At 42.9% G+C, this 18,252-nt stretch overlaps 1 protein-coding gene across 8 annotated transcripts in view; it reads right to left on the bottom strand.

Moving 5' to 3' along the window:
* The window catches only part of TBC1D1 (TBC1 domain family member 1), a 235,683-nt gene that overhangs the window by 35,825 nt on the left and 181,606 nt on the right, over nt 1-18,252 (bottom strand). For all 8 annotated transcript variants that reach the window (XM_055434927.2, XM_055434930.2, XM_055434929.2 and 5 more), the window contains 3 exons: nt 13,790-13,975; nt 6,777-6,938; nt 664-822 (listed from right to left, as the gene is read on the bottom strand). In XM_055434927.2, the coding sequence (XP_055290902.2) occupies nt 664-822; nt 6,777-6,938; nt 13,790-13,975 (507 nt within the window). The remainder of the gene's footprint in view (nt 1-663; nt 823-6,776; nt 6,939-13,789; nt 13,976-18,252) is intronic.

Below are 18,252 nucleotides of genomic sequence, written 5' to 3'. Positions count from 1 at the left end.
AGCTGGGCCTGGAGCCCAAGGAGTTCCCCAGGAGCCCTGCTGCCTGCGGGGACGGAGGCCCCAGGGCAAAGCAGAGGCAGGAAGAATGCACTGCTCAGCCGTCTCCTGGAAATACTTACATAGAGTCAGTGATTGGCAAATACACGACCACACTTATTGTGACCACATCCTAACCTCTGAATGTTTATCTCAGAGTTAACTGGATGACCCTGTGAAGTGGGGCACTCACAAATTGCTTTCTAGATTTTTTTTTCTAAATTTTTCTAATAAATCCTGTTTGTAAACCACAAAGACTAGGGTAGCTCCTGTAACTAAACGCAGCCTCAGCTCTGACACTTGCGTTTCCAGGCTGTGCGTTTGGTTGACTATAACCCCTCCTATCAACCTCCGAGTCACTGAACTGAATGAACCCTGGGGGAAACCAGGGCCTGCACGGTGGCTGCCTGCCTCGCTGTAGAGCGAACAAGCCACCAGGCACAGGGGGAGGTTTTTATACCTGAGAAGACATTTGTGATGACTTCAGGACTTTTTTACTTGAAAATCTTGGCAGTAAATTGTGATCGCTAAACCTAAAGGCAGACCACTCAATAACTCGGACAGTCTCTTCAGATTTTCCGAGTGAGTGCGGCTTCCATCTCCACGTCAAGCTGACTGCAGGCTTACCGAGGTCGATGAGGATGGCGTGCTGCTGGGAGGTGAGCTGCTTTAAGAGTTCTTTGTAGGGCGTATCCTTGGGCTGCTGTTTGCAGGGAAACGGGTGCTGCAGGTGGTGCTGCTCCGCCAGGAACTTCCAGACTTCACCCCGGTGGTGCCGTGGCACACCTTCAAGGAGGGGCGGGAAAAAAACCGACGTCATGTACAGAATACAACAAACTGATGAAACGAGTTGTGTCCCATTCTACTGATTCGGCTTCTTGTTCCAGTATGAATTAACGGCACAGAAATGGAAATAACGCAACCAAAATTCTGTCCTATTTGGTCCCTTCCTTCCTCCACACCCCCCTGCCATTCTTCCCTTACCTCCCCGACACCCTCCTACCTTTCAAGTATATATGTACCATGTTTGGACTCTGTTTGTACGTTCCAGACTCTGCAATAAACTGATGAAAGACATGAAAATCCCTAACTCGCACCAATTAACAACGTCCTCAGGAAGTAATCGCAAGCATGTGAAATGACACTGCAAAATGTGATCTCAGAGAAGGGACAGAAGCAAACAGGTGAGTTTGGATGAAGGAGATGAAGGTTTCCTGGATTTCTTCACTGGTGCCAAGACTCAAGCGTGAAAGAAGAGAGAAGTCAAGTCAGAGGAAGGGAACTGCTGGTGTTTGCCTTGACCTCCGACGACACAGTGCGTGTGTGGGAGGAGCAGACAGGTGGCAGCCAGGCTAGACAGGGCTTCACGAGAGGTCAAACTGAGGGCAAGAAACCTGCACTTTATGTGGCAGCTGAAAGGAATCACTGAATCAAAGCTGAGATTCTAGAATACTGACTGGACATCCTTCTGCAAGGGTGGACTGGAGGAAGTGGTCAGATGCTAGACAGGGGATAGTCGGCAGGAACGTGCCCTGGGAGGCATTTAATATGGACCTGAAAGCAAGAAAAATTATCTAGGAGCCTCTTCCTAATGTTTTAGATGTGACTGAGCTGAATATTCAGAGTGCTGCTAAAATGCCATCTAAGAGAAATTCTCTTTAAGTCAATGAGGGCTCATTAGAAAAAGTGACTGTTTTGAATCAAATTCTTATGTTCATGACTCCATTGTTTCAAGGCCCAGATGTGGAAATGGGAAGACCAAGAAAATAGCAGGATAAGACACCGAACCTGTCTCATTCCTGAGAGGAGAGCTCTTCAGAGAAAGGGAGCCTCTGACCCCAGGATTAATCTTTCCATCCAGAAAAGGCATGTAAGGACCCTGTAGCCTTCCTGGCCCCTCAGGGACCTGCCCAGGAAGGCTACTCGCCAGTCCGCCCAGCCGTCTCTCAGAGCAGGTGCTACTCCAGGGGAGAGCAGCGGTTAACCCTCCCCAGGTGACCAGGTGCTGTCACTGGCCCACATACTTCATGTCATCCCCACAACCTGCTGTGGGGAACGCGATGATATTCCATGGGGTGAGGAGGAGGAAACAGAGGCCCCCTGCTGAGCAGGGATGCCCGAGTGGGTTGGTGGCAGCCCGGGGACAGTGACCACTATTTTCTCTTGAAGTTCTCACTGCTGGACAAGCTGCTACTCACAAGGATAATGGGGAGAATATTTTATGTTCCTACCTGGCAATTAATAATAAAATCATCATTTGTGGATCTGAACCAGAGAGTCAATTTCATTTATAACAGACCCACAGGAACTCTTTAGAAAGCACTGCTCGGCCGTCTCCTGGAAATACTTATAGTCAGTGATTTGGTTTTACACAGTTTTAAACATGCCCACACTTATTGTGACCACATCCTACCCTCTGAATGTTTATCTCAAGAGACTGGATGACCCTATGAAGTAGGTTGAATGGTGACCTCCAAAAAGGTATGTCCACGTCCTGATCACCGGAAGCTATGTTACCTTATTCAGGAAAAGGGTCTTTGCAGATATAATTAAGTTAGGCAAAGACCTTGAGATGAGATCATCCTGGGTGATCAATATCCAGGTGGTCCCTATATCCAATGACAATATCTTTGGAAGACAAGAGGAGGAGGTGCCATGTCCATGGAGGCAGAAACAAAGTGTTGTGGCCACAGACAAGCAATGCTGATGGCCACCAGGAGCCTGAAGAGGCTGAGTGCAGCCTGCCCACACCTTGACTTCAGACATCTAGGTTCCAACACTGAGAGAAGACTTTCTGTTGTTTTAGCCACCAAGTTTGTTATTACGTGTTATGGCAGCAACAGAAAACTAATGTATCCTGTTATCTGCGTTTTTATATTATTCTGTTTCTTGTCTCCCTACTATTCTTGCTCAGATGTTTCTCAAGGGGAGAGGTAAGTATAGACACATATAAACCTCGTATTTCAGACCATATTAGAAGCAAATGTAGGCTGAAAAATAGTCAGCATGTTAAATGATTAACAGTGGGGATTTCAAGAAAATATTTCTGTCAAATTGGGAAATATCCCAAGTTATGAGAGGACCAATTTCCCCTTATTACTAAATCATTCCCATTATCTTATCAAACTTTTATCTGGGGCAGGAAACAAGTACTGGCTGTCACTGACAGTGCCAGATACTCTGGAGTTTAAGGGAAAGCTTACATTGCATGATTTAGAAACAAACGGTCATGCAAACTGGTGCCAATGTTTTTGGTAAGAATGATCTTCAACACCCTGCCCCATGCTCGGTTTTGCCTCCACTCCTGACCCCAGAGAGAACCCTGGCAGTGGACCAGGGCCTGCAGGCAGGAGGCTACCCTCCCTCCATATGTAAATGCTTTCAAATTTTTACTGCCTTTACTGCTCATTATTTATATGGGGGAGGGGACAATCTTCTGAAAATAGATATAAAGAATAAAGTGAAAAACCACCCCTTACTAGAGGTAACACACAATTCACCACCCAAAGCAGGAAGCTTCTGACAGTGAAGGGGAGGAAGGCTATTAATTATTTGTACTTGGACAGGTGGAAAAGCAACACCATGCTGGGTAACCCGGATATATGGCCATCCTCCCTGCAACTCGGGTATCTGCAAACACGTCACGTACAGTGATGGAGATACAGAGCAGGACGTGAGGCCACGCTGTCCTTTCTCACTCAACAACTTACCTCAGACATCTTTTACATCAGTTAATACAAATCCACTGTGCTGTTTTCAAGGAATATGATGTGGGTGTGGCCACGTGGTTGGGTTTTTCAGTCATTAAATGATGTCACAGTCAACACTTTTCCCACTGTAGTATATTTTTACTGATTAATTTCTAGAATGGGTTTCTATACATGGCAGTGCTGGGGCAAAGGTAAGAAGAGATTGAACCTATCTCACATTGCCGACTGTTCAGGAAGCCTCTCTGCCTCTCTGCAATGCCACTCCTAGAAAAGTATGATCCAGGTTATAAAACTCTACCTTGCCACCTTTAGAGAAATCATTTAAAGCCAAAGTAAACTTTGAATTATTTAAAATTCCCTATAATTCTTCTTCCTCGTACCAAGTTGACACCCTAAAATCCCACCATCCTGATCCAGCTTGGGACATTTATAAATCTCTTTACTTCTGCCACTTAGGGGTCTTTAGATCATCAAGAAGAAAGGCCTTGTTACCCGCACAAGCATGTCTTTATTTCAAGGGTTTGTAAGTGACTTGGCCTCTACCTCAAAGATTCAAGGTGAAGTTCTGATTTGATCTCTTTTCATAATAATTCTGAGTTACAAGATGGACTGTGGTCATCTGTTTGGAGGTGTTAGATCTTACATGTTGAAACCAGCTCAGTAACTGACAAATAACAATTTCCTTTTAGAATTAGTAAAAGGAATAGTAATAATCCTTTTACAATTAGTGATACAAAGTTCTTGGCACAGAAAGTGATGTGGCAGCTCACCTCAGTATAAACTGTCCAATCCTCTATCATCAGCTTCATCATGTAGGTTCTGGATACTGTGCTGAGTTCATCATGTCTGACTCTTTGTGACCCCATGGATTGTAGCACACCAGGTTCCTCTGTCCATGGAATTTTCCAGGCAAAAATACTGGAGTGGGTTGCCATGCCCTTCTCCAGAGGTTCTTCCTGACCAAGTACCTAGAGTACTTCTATTTGGTTCCTCTTGTAAATGCATGATGAAAACCACTATATGTCCAGGTGCCAGGCTCCTAAGAAGCTCAAACATTTGGACTGCTGTCACAGAACCATGCAATTTACCTATGCAAAAGTAAAGCCACCTGAAGACTATCATCTAATCAACAGTGAAAAGGGAAAGACAGGACTCATTCTTTTCTCTGCTTTCTTTTTTCAAAATGGCAATCTGGGGCCAGTTGATGCAATGGTAAGCCTCCAACAACCATTACTGTACAAAGAATATATGACCTGGAAGAAAGCTGTGAGATCCTCTGCAGGGTCCACACCTCTCATTCTGGAAGCCAGAGGCCAGAAAGATGAGGACAACTGCCACGGCCACTGTGGCTGATACTGGACCTGTGTCCTCAGCACCCACAATTCTGGTCTCCGAGAACAGCACGGCCAAGGCCTAGTTCCACCTCGGGCAGCATCAATGGTGGCTAAAACTCTAGCAGCCTGGGATGCAACCTACTCTGTGGTCCCGGGCCCATAACTCAACATCTCTAGGTCCAAGTCTCCTTAACCATATAAAGGGGCAAGTTATAACTAGTGGTATATTATTACTAAAACTTAAGCTGTCAAAACTCAGATAAAGGTTAGATAATACCTAATAGAGAGACCATAGTAGAAAAGCTGCTTTGTTCCATTTACTAGCAGAGATAAATATGCATGTGCAACTTGGTTTACTGAATTGCTGTCGCAGCAAGAAGATAAGATTTACCACCCTTATTCTAACCACCTGGTTATTCATGCCCAGACTGACAAGACTTCAGGTGCACTAGAACTAGATCCGGAGAAGGCAATGGCAAGCCACTCCAGTCCTCTTGCCTGGAAAATCCCATGGACAGAGGAGCCTGGTGGGCTGCAGTCCGTGGGGTCACTAAGGGTCGGACACGACTGAGCGACTTCACTTTCACTTTTCACTTTCACAGATCGGAGAAGGAAATGGCAACCCACTCCAGTGTTCTTGCCTGGAGAATCCCAGGGACGGGGGAGCCTGGTGGGCTTCCGTCTATGGGGTCACACAGAGTCGGACACGACTGAAGTGACACAGCAGCAGCAGCAGAACTAGATTAGACTCAGGAAACTTCCTATCTTGCCAGCAGATATTAACACACATTTTAAAATAAATAGTTTTGTGTTACTCGAACACTAACAATCACTGAAGAAGAATCCATAAGCTCTAAAATGGAAGTCAAACTACCTCCAGTTTTTTCTTTTGAAATGTTCCAATGAAGGACCAGTTTTTCCTTTTTAAATGTTCCAATCCTTACGGACTGATACTTTGATAAAATACAGTGAATTAGCAATGGGAAAAAAATAAGACTGACAAAATATACATGACCACTTTTTTCCACTAGGATCACTGTTAAATCACGGGGGAAGTTTCTAGATGCTGAATCTCAAGTTCTGCACTTATCTTGGATAAGCAACTGTCCAGACCAGCACCCAGTCAGCAGATCACACTGAAAACACAGGCTCCCCACACTCCACAGCCTTTCAGCAGAGCACACACCTGCAGTGGCTCCTCACAACAGCCACTGTTGTCACCCACATCTCACACATGTGTAAAGTGAGGCTCAGAGAGGTTAAGCCATTTGCCTGAGATCACTCTGCAAAGTAACTGGCAGAAGCGCAATCAAACCCGAGTCTACCTGCCTGAAGTCTGGGCTGGACACTGTGACCTGAGGAGGGCACCCAGACAGAAGGTACACAACTTGTTGTCAGTTTACTATTTAACTCTGTGTATCGTCACATCATTATACAGCTTGTAGGCAACTATGCCCTTAGGTGTACCCTCTTCTTCCTGTTTCCTTAATTAATTTAAGAGAAATCGTAATGAAGAGAAATCGTAATTTAAGAGAAACTGTGATGAAGACATCTGGAAACAAATCAGGTAAAGACATGATAAACAGAAGAGAAATGGTCACTGAAATTGAACCTAAAAAATTTCTTTTATTCCATACTTCTCCCCAGTCATCAATGAAGGGTTAGGCCAACTGGACTGATTCCCAGTTAGGCTTACCTTGGCCAACAGCCGAATGCATTTTTTCCATGTCAAACTTAATTTTTGATCTTCCTGGAGTGCTAAGTATCTTTTCCCACACTGTAGTCACTTCTTTAAGACAAGGAGTGATTTCTTCATAATCAAGCTTTAGGCGCTTGTTCAACAAATCATTCTCAGAGGCTAGAACAGACAATTTAAGAGCACGTTAGTGAGTTATAGCTGTGTCTCCCGTCTCACAGCAAGGCTGCCTGCTTATCACCACCACTGAGACGCCTGCAGCCAGCTTAACAGATCCAAGATGAAGACCAGTTCCCGCCCAGCTTTCTTATCATGGAAAAAGCTGTATACCCAGGAGGCATCCCTGATTCCTCTTATTCCTTCATCCCCGATGGATTTTGTTGGCTCTACTGCTAAAATATACTACACCTATCCAATCCTATCCATCTCCACAGGTACCCTATTAACTGTAAACATGTCAAAGGCAAGAACTGTGTGTCAGAATTCCTCGTGCCTGGCAGGATTAGACCTCAACAAAACTTCACCTAAACTAGGGGAGGCTCTCGGAGAATAGTTTCTTCTTACTTAGAGCCAAACCTCCTTTAAGTATTGATAACGTCTACCCTTCCCAACATCTACCCTTCCTCACGTTTCTGCTGCCTGGGGCTGAACAGAGTAAATCTACCTTTTTCACATGGCATCTTCTCAAATATATGAAGATAGTTACTACTTCCTACCTTTTTCAGATTACAGGTCCATTAGGAAGAACTCTACCTGAATCACCAAACTGGAGGTGGGGGGATCAATAAAAGAAAAGAAACGTAACTGGGCATTCTAAGAAGGACTAAAACTGACAGTCTGACTCCCACCAAACCACTAATTCCTATTCCGACCACAGGGGCAATGCTGTCAGTCCCACACCCATTCCACAGCACATCCCCTGTCTGACCTGTGAGTTTATTGGGAAAGCAGGTAGGAGACATAGCTAAGCAGGGGCCGATATACAGGATTCTGCAGAGCTGCTAAACTTGTCTTCTTCATGACAATAAAAAACAAATACTGTATGTCTTCAGTACTTTATATTTAGTAACATTTAATGTTAACAACACTCTGAGGTAAGTTTTTTTTATGTTTCTTCAATAATATTTAAAACACCATTTTTATTTATTAATTGACGGATAATTGCTTTACAATTTTAAGTTAGTTTCTGCCATACATCAACATGAATCTGAGGCAGGGGTTTTTTGAATGAGAAGACTGGGCTCAACACCCAAGGCCCGAGCAGAAGACATAGTGGGCCTAAACCCCCACCTTTCTCTACTGTTCTAGGACACACTGCAGAACTTGCTGTGATGAATGACACACTGTTTTCTAGGGATGTATCAATCAGGAACCTTAAATATTTGATGGAATCCAGTGGAGCTGTGTGGACCTAGAGTTTTCTTTGTGTGAAAGATTTTTAATACAACTTTTATTTCTTTAACAGATATAGGGCCATTCAGACTTTTTTTTTTCTTATTTCAGTTTTGATAAATTGCATCTTTCAATAAGTTTGTCCATTTCATCTCAGTTGTTTATTGGCAAAGAGTTCTTCTTAGTCCCAGAGACAATGGTAAGTTAGCATGCACCTCGAATAAGTCTGCTCTCCCCTGAACCCATAAACACACACTCCCTGGCCCCAGATCTTAATTCTGGAGGAGACTGAGGTTGAGCAGGTCCATTTCTTTGTCCAGGGCAGCAGAGTAGGGTGTGCAGGGCACAGGATTTTTGCACCCTGAATTACTTTTTAAATAGGAATCGCCACTATCTCATTGAGTCGCTCCTATAAAGACTAAGTGAGATGAAACACACTTGGTTGCTCAGTCTCTCAGTTGTGTCTGGCTCTCTGCGACCCCGTGGACGGCAGCATCTCAGGCTTCCCTGGCCTTCACCAACATTCAGAAAACTAAGAGCGTGGCATCCGGTCCCATCACTTCATGGCAAACAGATAGGGAAACAAGGGAAACAGTGAGAGACTTTATTTTGGGAGGCTCCAAAATCACTGCAGATGGTGACTATAGCCATGAAATTAAAAGATACTTGCTCCTTGGAAGAAAAGTTATGACCATCTTAGACAGCATATGAAAAAGCAGAGACATTACTTTGCCAACAAAGGTCCATCTAGTCAAAGCTATGGTTTTGCCAATAGTCATGTATGGATGTGAGACCTGGACTAAAGAAAGCTGAGCGCTGAAGAATTGATGCTCTTGAACTGTGGTGCTGGAGAAGACTCCTGAGAGTCCCTTGGACTGCAAGGAGATCCAACCAGTCCATTCTAAAGAAAATCAGTCCTGAATATTCATTCGAAGGACTGATGCTGAAGCTGAAACTTCAATACTTTGGCCACCTGATGCCAAGAACTGACTCATCTGAAAAGACCTTGATGCTAGGAAACACTGAAGGTGGGAGAAGAAAGGGATGACAGAGGATGAGATGGTTGGATGGAATCACCGATGCAATGGACCTGAGTTTGAGTAACTCCAGGAGTTGATGATGGACAGGGAGGCCTGGCGTGCTGTAGTCCGTGGGATCACAAAGAGTTGGACATGACTGAGCAACTGAACTGAACTTCACAGACAAGATGCTCCTCTGACTGCTGCCATCTCTTGAAAGCTTAGGAAGGGAAGGAAGGCTAAGAGGCTGGGAGGCTGAGTAATTAAACGACACCCAAACTGGATGGCATCACTGACTCAATGGACACGAGTTTAAGTGAACTCTGGGAGTTGGTGATGGACAAGGAGGCCTGGCGTGCTGTGATTCATGGGGTTGCAAAGAGTCGGTCACAACTGAGCAACTGAACTGAACTGAAACTTGTAGAAATTTTAGAAAAACTACACTATCTAATTTTTTTATAACAAACGTGGTATTTGTTTAACCAGGAAAAAAACAAACTTTTAAAAATATCTTCAGTTATAATTCAATTAAAACTCAAACTTCACTGTGTTACCATTACAGTATCATAACGATCCAGATAACCACGATGGTGTGCAGAGTCAGACATCCCTGGAGTGTGAAGTCAAGTGGGCGTTAGGAAGCATCACTATGAACAGAGCTAAAGCTAGTCGAGGTGACGGAATTCCAGCTGAGTTACTTCAAATCCTAAAGGATGGTGCTGTTAAAATGCTGCACTCATTATGCCAGCAAATTTGGAAAACTCAGCAGTGGCCACAGGACTGGAAAAGGTCAGTTTTCTCCCCAATCCCAAAGAAAGGTAATGTCAAAGAATGTTCAAACTACTGCACAACTGCACTCATTTCACATGCTAGCAAGAGGAAGTTCAAAATCCTTCAAGCCAGGCTTCAACAGTACGTGAAGCAAGAACTTCCAGATGTACAAGCTGGATTTAGAAAAGGAAGAGGAATCAGAGATCAAATTGTCAACATACACTGGATCATAGAGAAAGCAAGGGAATTCCAAAAAAACATCTACTTCTGCTTCACTTACTATGCTAAAACCTCTGACTGTGTGGATCACACGGTACAAAGGACAAAAGAACAAACTGTGGAATATTCTTAATAAGATGGGAATACAAGACCACATTACCTGCCTCCTGAGAAACCTGTAAGCAGAACAAGAAGCAACAGATAGCACTGGACATGGAACAACATACTGGTTCCAAATTGGGAAAGGAGCACGTCAAGGCTGTCTACTGTCACCCTGCCAATTTAACTTCCATGCAGAGTACATCATGAGAAATGCTGGACTGGATGAAGCACAAGCTGGAATCAAGATTGCAGGGAGAAATATCAGCAACTTCAGATATGCAGATGATACCACTTTAATAGCAAAACAGAGAAGAACTAAAGAATGTCTTGTGAAAGGTGAAAGGTGAAAGAGGAGAATGAAAAAGTTGGCTTAAAACTCAACATTCAAAAAACTAAGAACATGGCATCCAGTCCTATCACTTCATGGCAAATAGATGGGGAAAATGTGGAGTTAGATTTCATTTTCTTGGGCTCCAAAATCAATGCAGACAGTGACTGCAGCCACAAAATTAAAAGACACTTGCCCCTTGGAGGAATAGCTGTAACAAACCTAGACAGTGTTATTAAAAAGCAGAGACATCACTTTGCTGACAAAGGTCCATATAGTCAAAGCTACGGTTTTTCCAGCAGTCAAGTATGGATGTAAGAGTTGGACCATAAAGAAGGCGGAGCACTGAAGGATTGATGTTTTCAAACTGTGGTGTTGGAGAAGACTCTTGAGAGTCCCTTGGACTGCAAGGAGATCAAACCAGTCAATCCTAATGGAAAGCAACCCTGAATAATCACTGGAAGGACTGACGCTGAAGCTGAAGCTACAATACTTTGGCCACCTGGTGTGAAGAACCGACTTAGTGGAAAAGACCCTGATGCTGGGAAGGACTGAGGGCAGAAGGAGACAGGGATAACAGAGGATGGGATGGTTGGATGGCAACGCTGACTCAAAGAACATGAGTTTGGGCAAACTCAGAGAGACAGTGAAGGACAGGGAAGCCTGGTGTGCTGCAGCTCATGGGCTCACAAAGAGTCAGACAGGACTTAGCACCTGAACAACAAGTATCTGCAACATTAAGTATACGCCTCATTCCAAAAGCAATACAGTGCCGACCAAAACCCATGGTTGTGGTGAGTCACACTACTGTCCAGCATCAGGCCGCTCCATCATGCATAACTGGGGAAAATGGCCTTGCAGAGGGTGCTGCAGAGGACTGTGGGCCCATGAGACAGGTCTTGCATTTCAGTCCCAACACCACTGAAAATCAACTGTTTAACTTTGAGGAAATCACAATTCAGCCTCCGATGATCAACAAGTAAGTGAAGTAGGTTCAGACAACAGGGTATGATTCTTTCTTGAATGTAATGCTCCAAGAATAATAATAAATATTTGATCCATGCATTCCAAAGCCAAGAAAAAGCCTTAATCATGGGAAAAAACTCCTTGTATATGTTCCTCTAATTTCTTTCCCAAAGAGCATGCAATTCAGCCTGAACCCTTAATCAACTGCATCCCAGCTGCAAAAAAAAAAAAAAAGACTAGAATGATTCTCTCTAGTGAACTTCTGGCTGGTTTTTGTCAAATCTTGCTTTTGCATTTAATAATAAGGTTCTGCACCCCTCATGTCACCCCAAGAAAACCTACTAAATGTTTTTAAATGATTCACGATCAGGCTCTTATCGGTGATTATTCTCCTCAGCAATATAGGTACTATACACACTGACACATGCTTCCTAAATGATATTTAGCAAGTTTATTATGCTTTCACCACAAAAGTATGCTGGATTTTATAGAAGTAACGAAAGAAATAGACTCAAAACATGAGACCACACAGGACAGAACTCTGCTGGATGAAGTAAGGAAGCAGCAAATAAGGATGCTGGCAAGGGCTACTGAACTCAATGCAACACCCGGCAAGGTGTTCCAGGTACCCTAGGGAACCCTTACCCATCCATTCTAGCTGGCCTGGTCATCACTTGCACAGCTTCACAAAAGCTTTGCCACAATGGCAATCTGATCCTGTATCATCAATTACAGTCACGATTCTTCCCCACATTCGCAAGAAGGCAGCCAGTATCCTTTACATTTTACAACTACGTTCTGAGTTCCCGCGGCTGCCATCTGCAAGAAGACTGGAGAGGATAAGCATCAAGGTTTATGGGCTACATGATGAATATAATTGCCTTTCAGCTTTTTAACAAAAGTCCCAACCAACATCCAATGACTCTAAGTACTCTGCTCCAAATCTGTCATTTAGTTGATGGAACACTCAACGATGCCATCACTATCAAATCTCTTTTAGACATCTGCTTTTAGAATTACTTTCAAGAACATGTAACAAAATGATAGAAAAACAGACTTGGGAGAAAACTTAGCATTCACTGCTATAACATCCCCTCCCATGGCATCTCTTTCCACAGTAGCCTCATGGGACGAGTTATCTTTCTCAGCTTCAATACTGGGTACTGGAGAGGCCATGCCACCCATGAATAGACCATTCCAACTGTTCAACTGTTCTTACCAAAGGGCTTATTACTTTGTATTTGACTCTGTGCTTTTGGTCAAAGATGATATACTCCTTTGGACAATGAATCTTATTCATCAGATTTGATATCTTAACTTTGAGTTCTCTAAAAACATTACAATAAAAGATGAAGATCTGCAGTCAAGCAGCAAGTTCAACGAAACAGAAAGGAATTCCAAAACTGCTCTGGACAGGGTCAGCATGGACAAGCCTCCCTTTACCAAAAGCCTCCTTATTTTTACATTCAGGCAACTCTCTGTATTCTAAGACCCATGTTCGTTCCATTATACAACCAGGGTACTTTTATAAAACATAGCTTCTCCACTACTTTGAAAATAATACTTATTGATTCAAATGACTACTGGAATCAGGAAATGAACAAAATCTAAACTTCAGACTTCATGTCTCAGTTTGGCACTAACATAACCCTGGAGCTGCTCTGAGTCTCAGTTTTCTCTTCAGGCTACTACCTAACTTTTGGAGTTGTCACCAGGATTAAATGAGTCAGTCTATACAAAACCTGAATATCAATACAGGTAGAACTCAGCTAACCTGAAGTCTAGTTCTGTTTTTCAGGTTACCTGCAACTCACTAAAAAAGTACAGAGTGAGGTTATGAACTTTAATGATTTATGTAGGATCTGTTCATACCTAATACCCAGGCAAAGACTATAGCAGAGGACAAAGCAGGGACAGAGAGAGAGAAGAAAACAAAAGACACTTTTCAGAGAGTTAAACCTTACATTTGAAGGATGCCTCTCCAAAGATTCAACTTAATACAATTGGTGAAATTATCATTAAATCTCCAGAAAGTAAAAGGTATTAACTTTACTTTAAAAAAGTAAAACAGGCATTTAATATGTGTATTTATGTACGTTGGGGTCCCTTGCTTTTTTCTTTTTAATAACACATCTATGTCTGATGTGTCTCACTTTAGAGTTAGGACCAATTAAACCACCATCAGGCCAGTTTAGTGTTAAAAAAAGAAAACCAACCTTGCAGCTTTTGATTTTCCTTCTCCATCCTGAGCAGCAGTATCTGTTGTAGAATGGCCTTTTGCCACAGCTCTCGAAGTTCACGAGATGTCCTTTTCTTTTCCTCTGGGACAGGGCCAAAGGGTCCATCTTCACAAACTGGTTCTAGTGGAGATCGTGGGGGAAGCTCTCCCAACTCTGAGTAATCTGAGGAGGCAAAAGGACATTTCAGAATGGTCAGTTTTCTTTTTTCCTTTTCTTCCTTTTTATTTATTTTTTTTAAGTGACGTATAGTTGCGGCTGCTGCTGCTAAGTCACTTCAGTCGTGTCTGGGCTCTGTGCGACCCCATAGACAGCAGCCCACCAGGCTCCCCCGACCCTGGGATTCTCCAGGCAAGAATACTAGAATGGGTTGCCAATTCCTTCTCCAATAAGTATAGTTGCTATACAGTATTATATGTTGGCTTCCCAGGTGGTACAGTGGTAAAGAATCCGCCTACCAATGCAAGAGACGCAGCTTTGATCCCTGGGTCGAGGAGATCCCCTGGGATCACGGCATGGCAACCCACTCCAGTATTCTTGCCTGGGAAATCCCAGAGGAGTTTGGCAGGCTACAGCCCACGCGACTGCAGAGTCGGACACAACGGAGCAACTAAGCACACACATTATATGTTACAGGTGTATGATATAGTGATTCACAGTTTTTAAAGGTTACACTCCATTGATCGTTCACACAAAGTACTGGCTATATTCCCCGTGTTGCACAGTACCTTCCTGTAGTTTATTTTATACAGAACAGTGTGCACCCCTTATCCTCTTCCCCTTCATCCCACCTCCCCCTGAACCACTAAGTTTGTTCTCTGTGAGTCTCCTTTTTTTGTTATATTTATTAGTTCATTGTATTTTGGGGATTATACATATAAAGGAGATCATACAGTTTTCATCCTTCTCTGATTTATTTCACTTAGCATAATACCCTCCAAGTCCATCTCCTGTTGCAGCAAATGACAAAAATGGATCCTTTTTTATGACTGAGAAGCATTCCATTGTATACATATACCACATCCAGAATAGCCATTTCTCAATAAAAAATTATATTTAAACATAGTCCCTAGTCAGAAAACTTGGCTCATTCAGATATTAACAATGACATTACTAAATTTAAAATTCAAGTTTTACTATGAATTGAAAAACTATACCTGAGCCACAAACATCTAACAAGTTATACTGCTACATCAAATAGTAAGAAGTCACAGCAGCTGGGGAAATTGTCAAAGACACCTACTTTGTAAGGTATAATATTTTATCTTTTTCTGAATCAATGACTATACGATTGATAATCACAGCAAGCTTTCATACAGTGTTCACTCTGATCCAAAATGTTCTGCAGGTTTTACGTACAGTAATTCATGTACCTCTCAACTACCCTAAGATGCAGGTACGGTAACTCTTCAGTTCTAAAGAGAAACAAGCCGAAGCACAGGCAGTTACGTGCCTTGCCCAAGGCCACGCAGCTCGGAAGAAGTCAGAGCCAGGGTTGGAACCCAAGCAGTCTGGCTTTCATGTACATTCCTGACCACTGTGTTATAAGGCTAGGTGCTTTAAAAGAAGATTAAAACTTTTAATCTTTAATTGCCAATAGTAACAATGACCATTAATAGTTCCTCTACCAAGCACTGGGCACCATGTCAGGTGTTTCATATGGACAGACTTCTTTCATCCTGATGCCAACTACAGATGGCAAGTATCAGCCTGAAGAGAAAGCTACAGCTCAGAGAAGCCAGGTAATTTGTCCAGGGTGAGACAGAAAGTTCATGCTTTCTATAGATACCCCTACAATTACAAATGCCTACAAGGGGCTTCCCTGGTGGCTCAATTGGTAAAGAATCTGCCTGCAATGAAGAAGACACAGGCTCGACCCCAGGGTCAGGAAGATCCTCTGAAAACAGGAATGGCAACCCACTCCAGGATTCTTGCCTGGAAAATGCCATGGGCAGAAGAGCCTGGAGGGCTACAGTTCATGGGGTTGCAGAGTCAGACACGACTGAGTGACTACCACTTTCACAATTCAAATGTCTCTTATGACATCAATTTTCAAATTTCTATTTCTTAGCTGAAATCTCTTTACAGTTCAAGAATTTGTACCTTTCCTAACTGCAGACATGATGTTCCTGGTGCAGTGTTACTGTAACCAATACCTTATAGAGAGCACAGAGAACATCCCAATGGCTCACCATGAAAGTAGCGGTGAAGAGCTGCGTTAAGTTCCCCGACAAGTGGACCTCGTCTGTGAAAAGCCTGTGCAGGCAACCTGAGCCTCACAACCATCCACCAGACAACACACTCTCTCTTCCATCCAATGGCTCTAACACTATTCCATGTTATGTCTAATTTATACAACAGTCATCACCATTGCCTTTTATCTAAAGCTGGGTTTGTTTTCCTGATGTGAAATCATGCATAAGCCACAAAATGTTTAATTTCCTAATGTAAGTTGTCCATCCTAACTCCTCTTAAAAATATTGGATTAAAATAATAATAATAAGCCATTCAGAGTACTTATCACATTTTTATTTACACTTATTTCATCATGAGCCTATTAAACAAATGAACTAAAATTGTACTTTTTTGGAGGTAAGAGATAATAGACCATTTATGAACGTTACAGGAGGATGCTCAGCGTAATGGTCAATTTAAAAGCAGGAATCAAAACTGTCTATATTGTATGATCTCAATTTTGTAAATATTATGAGAGGCAGATAGCTCAGTGATTAATAGGTCAGGCTCTGGAGTCAGGCTGCCTGGCTTTTAATGGTTTTAATCAACACCCTGCATTTGTGGATTTTGTGATCTTTAGCAAGTTTCTTAACCTCTTTGAGACTCCATTTCCCAATCTTTCAAGTGAGAATAACAGCTCCTCCCTCATAATGGTGTCATTGTCACAGGGACTGAGTTAATACAAACACACAAACCACCCAAAACAGGGTCCATCACACAGCAGTACCGGGAATGCTAACTCCCATGGTTGGCTACCAGGTACTAAGGGCAAACAAAAAACACTGGAAGGAAACACATCAACAGGTAGTCACCCAACTGTAAGCTCAGAGAAAGTTAGAACTTGGCCTTCTTGTCCATGAGGGTCTGTCCAGCACCATGTAGTCCCTGGCACCCAACAGGTGCTTGATAAATAATAGCTGAGTAAGAGATTGGCAGGTTCTGGGTTTGGTGTGATTGCCATTCATCTTTGTATTTCCTGAAAGTTTTCTAAAGTTTGTGATAATAAACATTTTTATAATTGAAGATTAAAGAAAATAATGCAAACCCGTTCTGATTTAAATCAAAGATTTAAAAAATGTTCTCTTGCAAAACACTAAGAAGACAAATCACCTCCCACAACCTGTATACTTAGAGGGGCGCTCATGACTGAACATAATACAGTCTAAATTAAACCCTTTTCAAAAGGAACTTTAGTCAGTATTATTAATTTAATCTTATTCTGCAGCACGAAATCTTCCACTTGAGCCCTTCCCTTTTTCTGTTCTTTGTTTTCTTCTTTTACCATCTTGGCTGCTGACACTCTGCTGGACCCTGCAGATATGATTCAAGTTCTGCTTTATCTCATACTGGAAGTATTTACCCTCCCTCTGGTTCATAAAAGATTCCTGTTTCCAAAAAGTAATTCTTGTGAGCTGTCAGGGGTGATGCGGCAGGCGCAGGAGCGGTGGGTGGAGCCGAATTTCAGCAGACCTTTACGTGTATACAGAAAAAAACCAGGGACCGCCCTGAAACCTGAGCATTCAGTGGACTGAATCTGAAGACTCCTTCCCATCCTTAAACTCTACCAGTAAGATGAGGACTCAACTCTCGTGGTCTCCTTCCTCAAATCGGATACTTCCTGTCTGCCACAGCCTTTCTCCTCTTCAGTGTCCTAAAGATTCCTACTATGTTAACTTTCAAATTAGAGAATGAACAGGGCAGTGTGCCTCAGGCTGGGCTGATGGAATGTGTCTAGGAATTCTGGCTGTTTGGTCCCCAGACCCACCTACTCTCTGCCAACTAGGCTGCTGACAAGAACCACAGTCTACAGAAGCTTATGACACTCCAGGTTGCACTATTTTCCTATTCAAAGAAATCAGATTTACAGAGTCCAAGCACTGTCTGGTGATGATGACTGTGAGGTTTAAGACATAAATTGCCTCCCTAGGGTTCTCTGTAAAATGCAGAGACATTACTTTGCCGACAAAGGTCCGTCTAGTCAAAGCTATGGTTTTTCCAGTAGTCATGTTATGGATGTGAGAGTTGGACTATAAAGAAACCTGAGCGCCAAAGAATTGATGCTTTTGAACTGTGGTGTTGGAGAAGACTCTTGAAGAGTACCATGGATGGCAAGGAGATCAAACCCATCCATCCTAAAGGCAATCAGTCCTGAATATTCATTGGAAGGACTGATGCTGAAGCTCCGATAATTTGGCCACCTGACGCGA

Source organism: Moschus berezovskii, chromosome 5 (assembly GCF_049115385.1).
Source record: "Moschus berezovskii isolate FMDL1 chromosome 5, NW_MosBer_1.0, whole genome shotgun sequence".
Lineage (NCBI taxonomy): Eukaryota > Metazoa > Chordata > Mammalia > Artiodactyla > Moschidae > Moschus > Moschus berezovskii.
The sequence above is the reverse complement of the archived record's forward strand: the minus strand, read 5'-3'. Positions and strand labels throughout refer to the sequence as shown.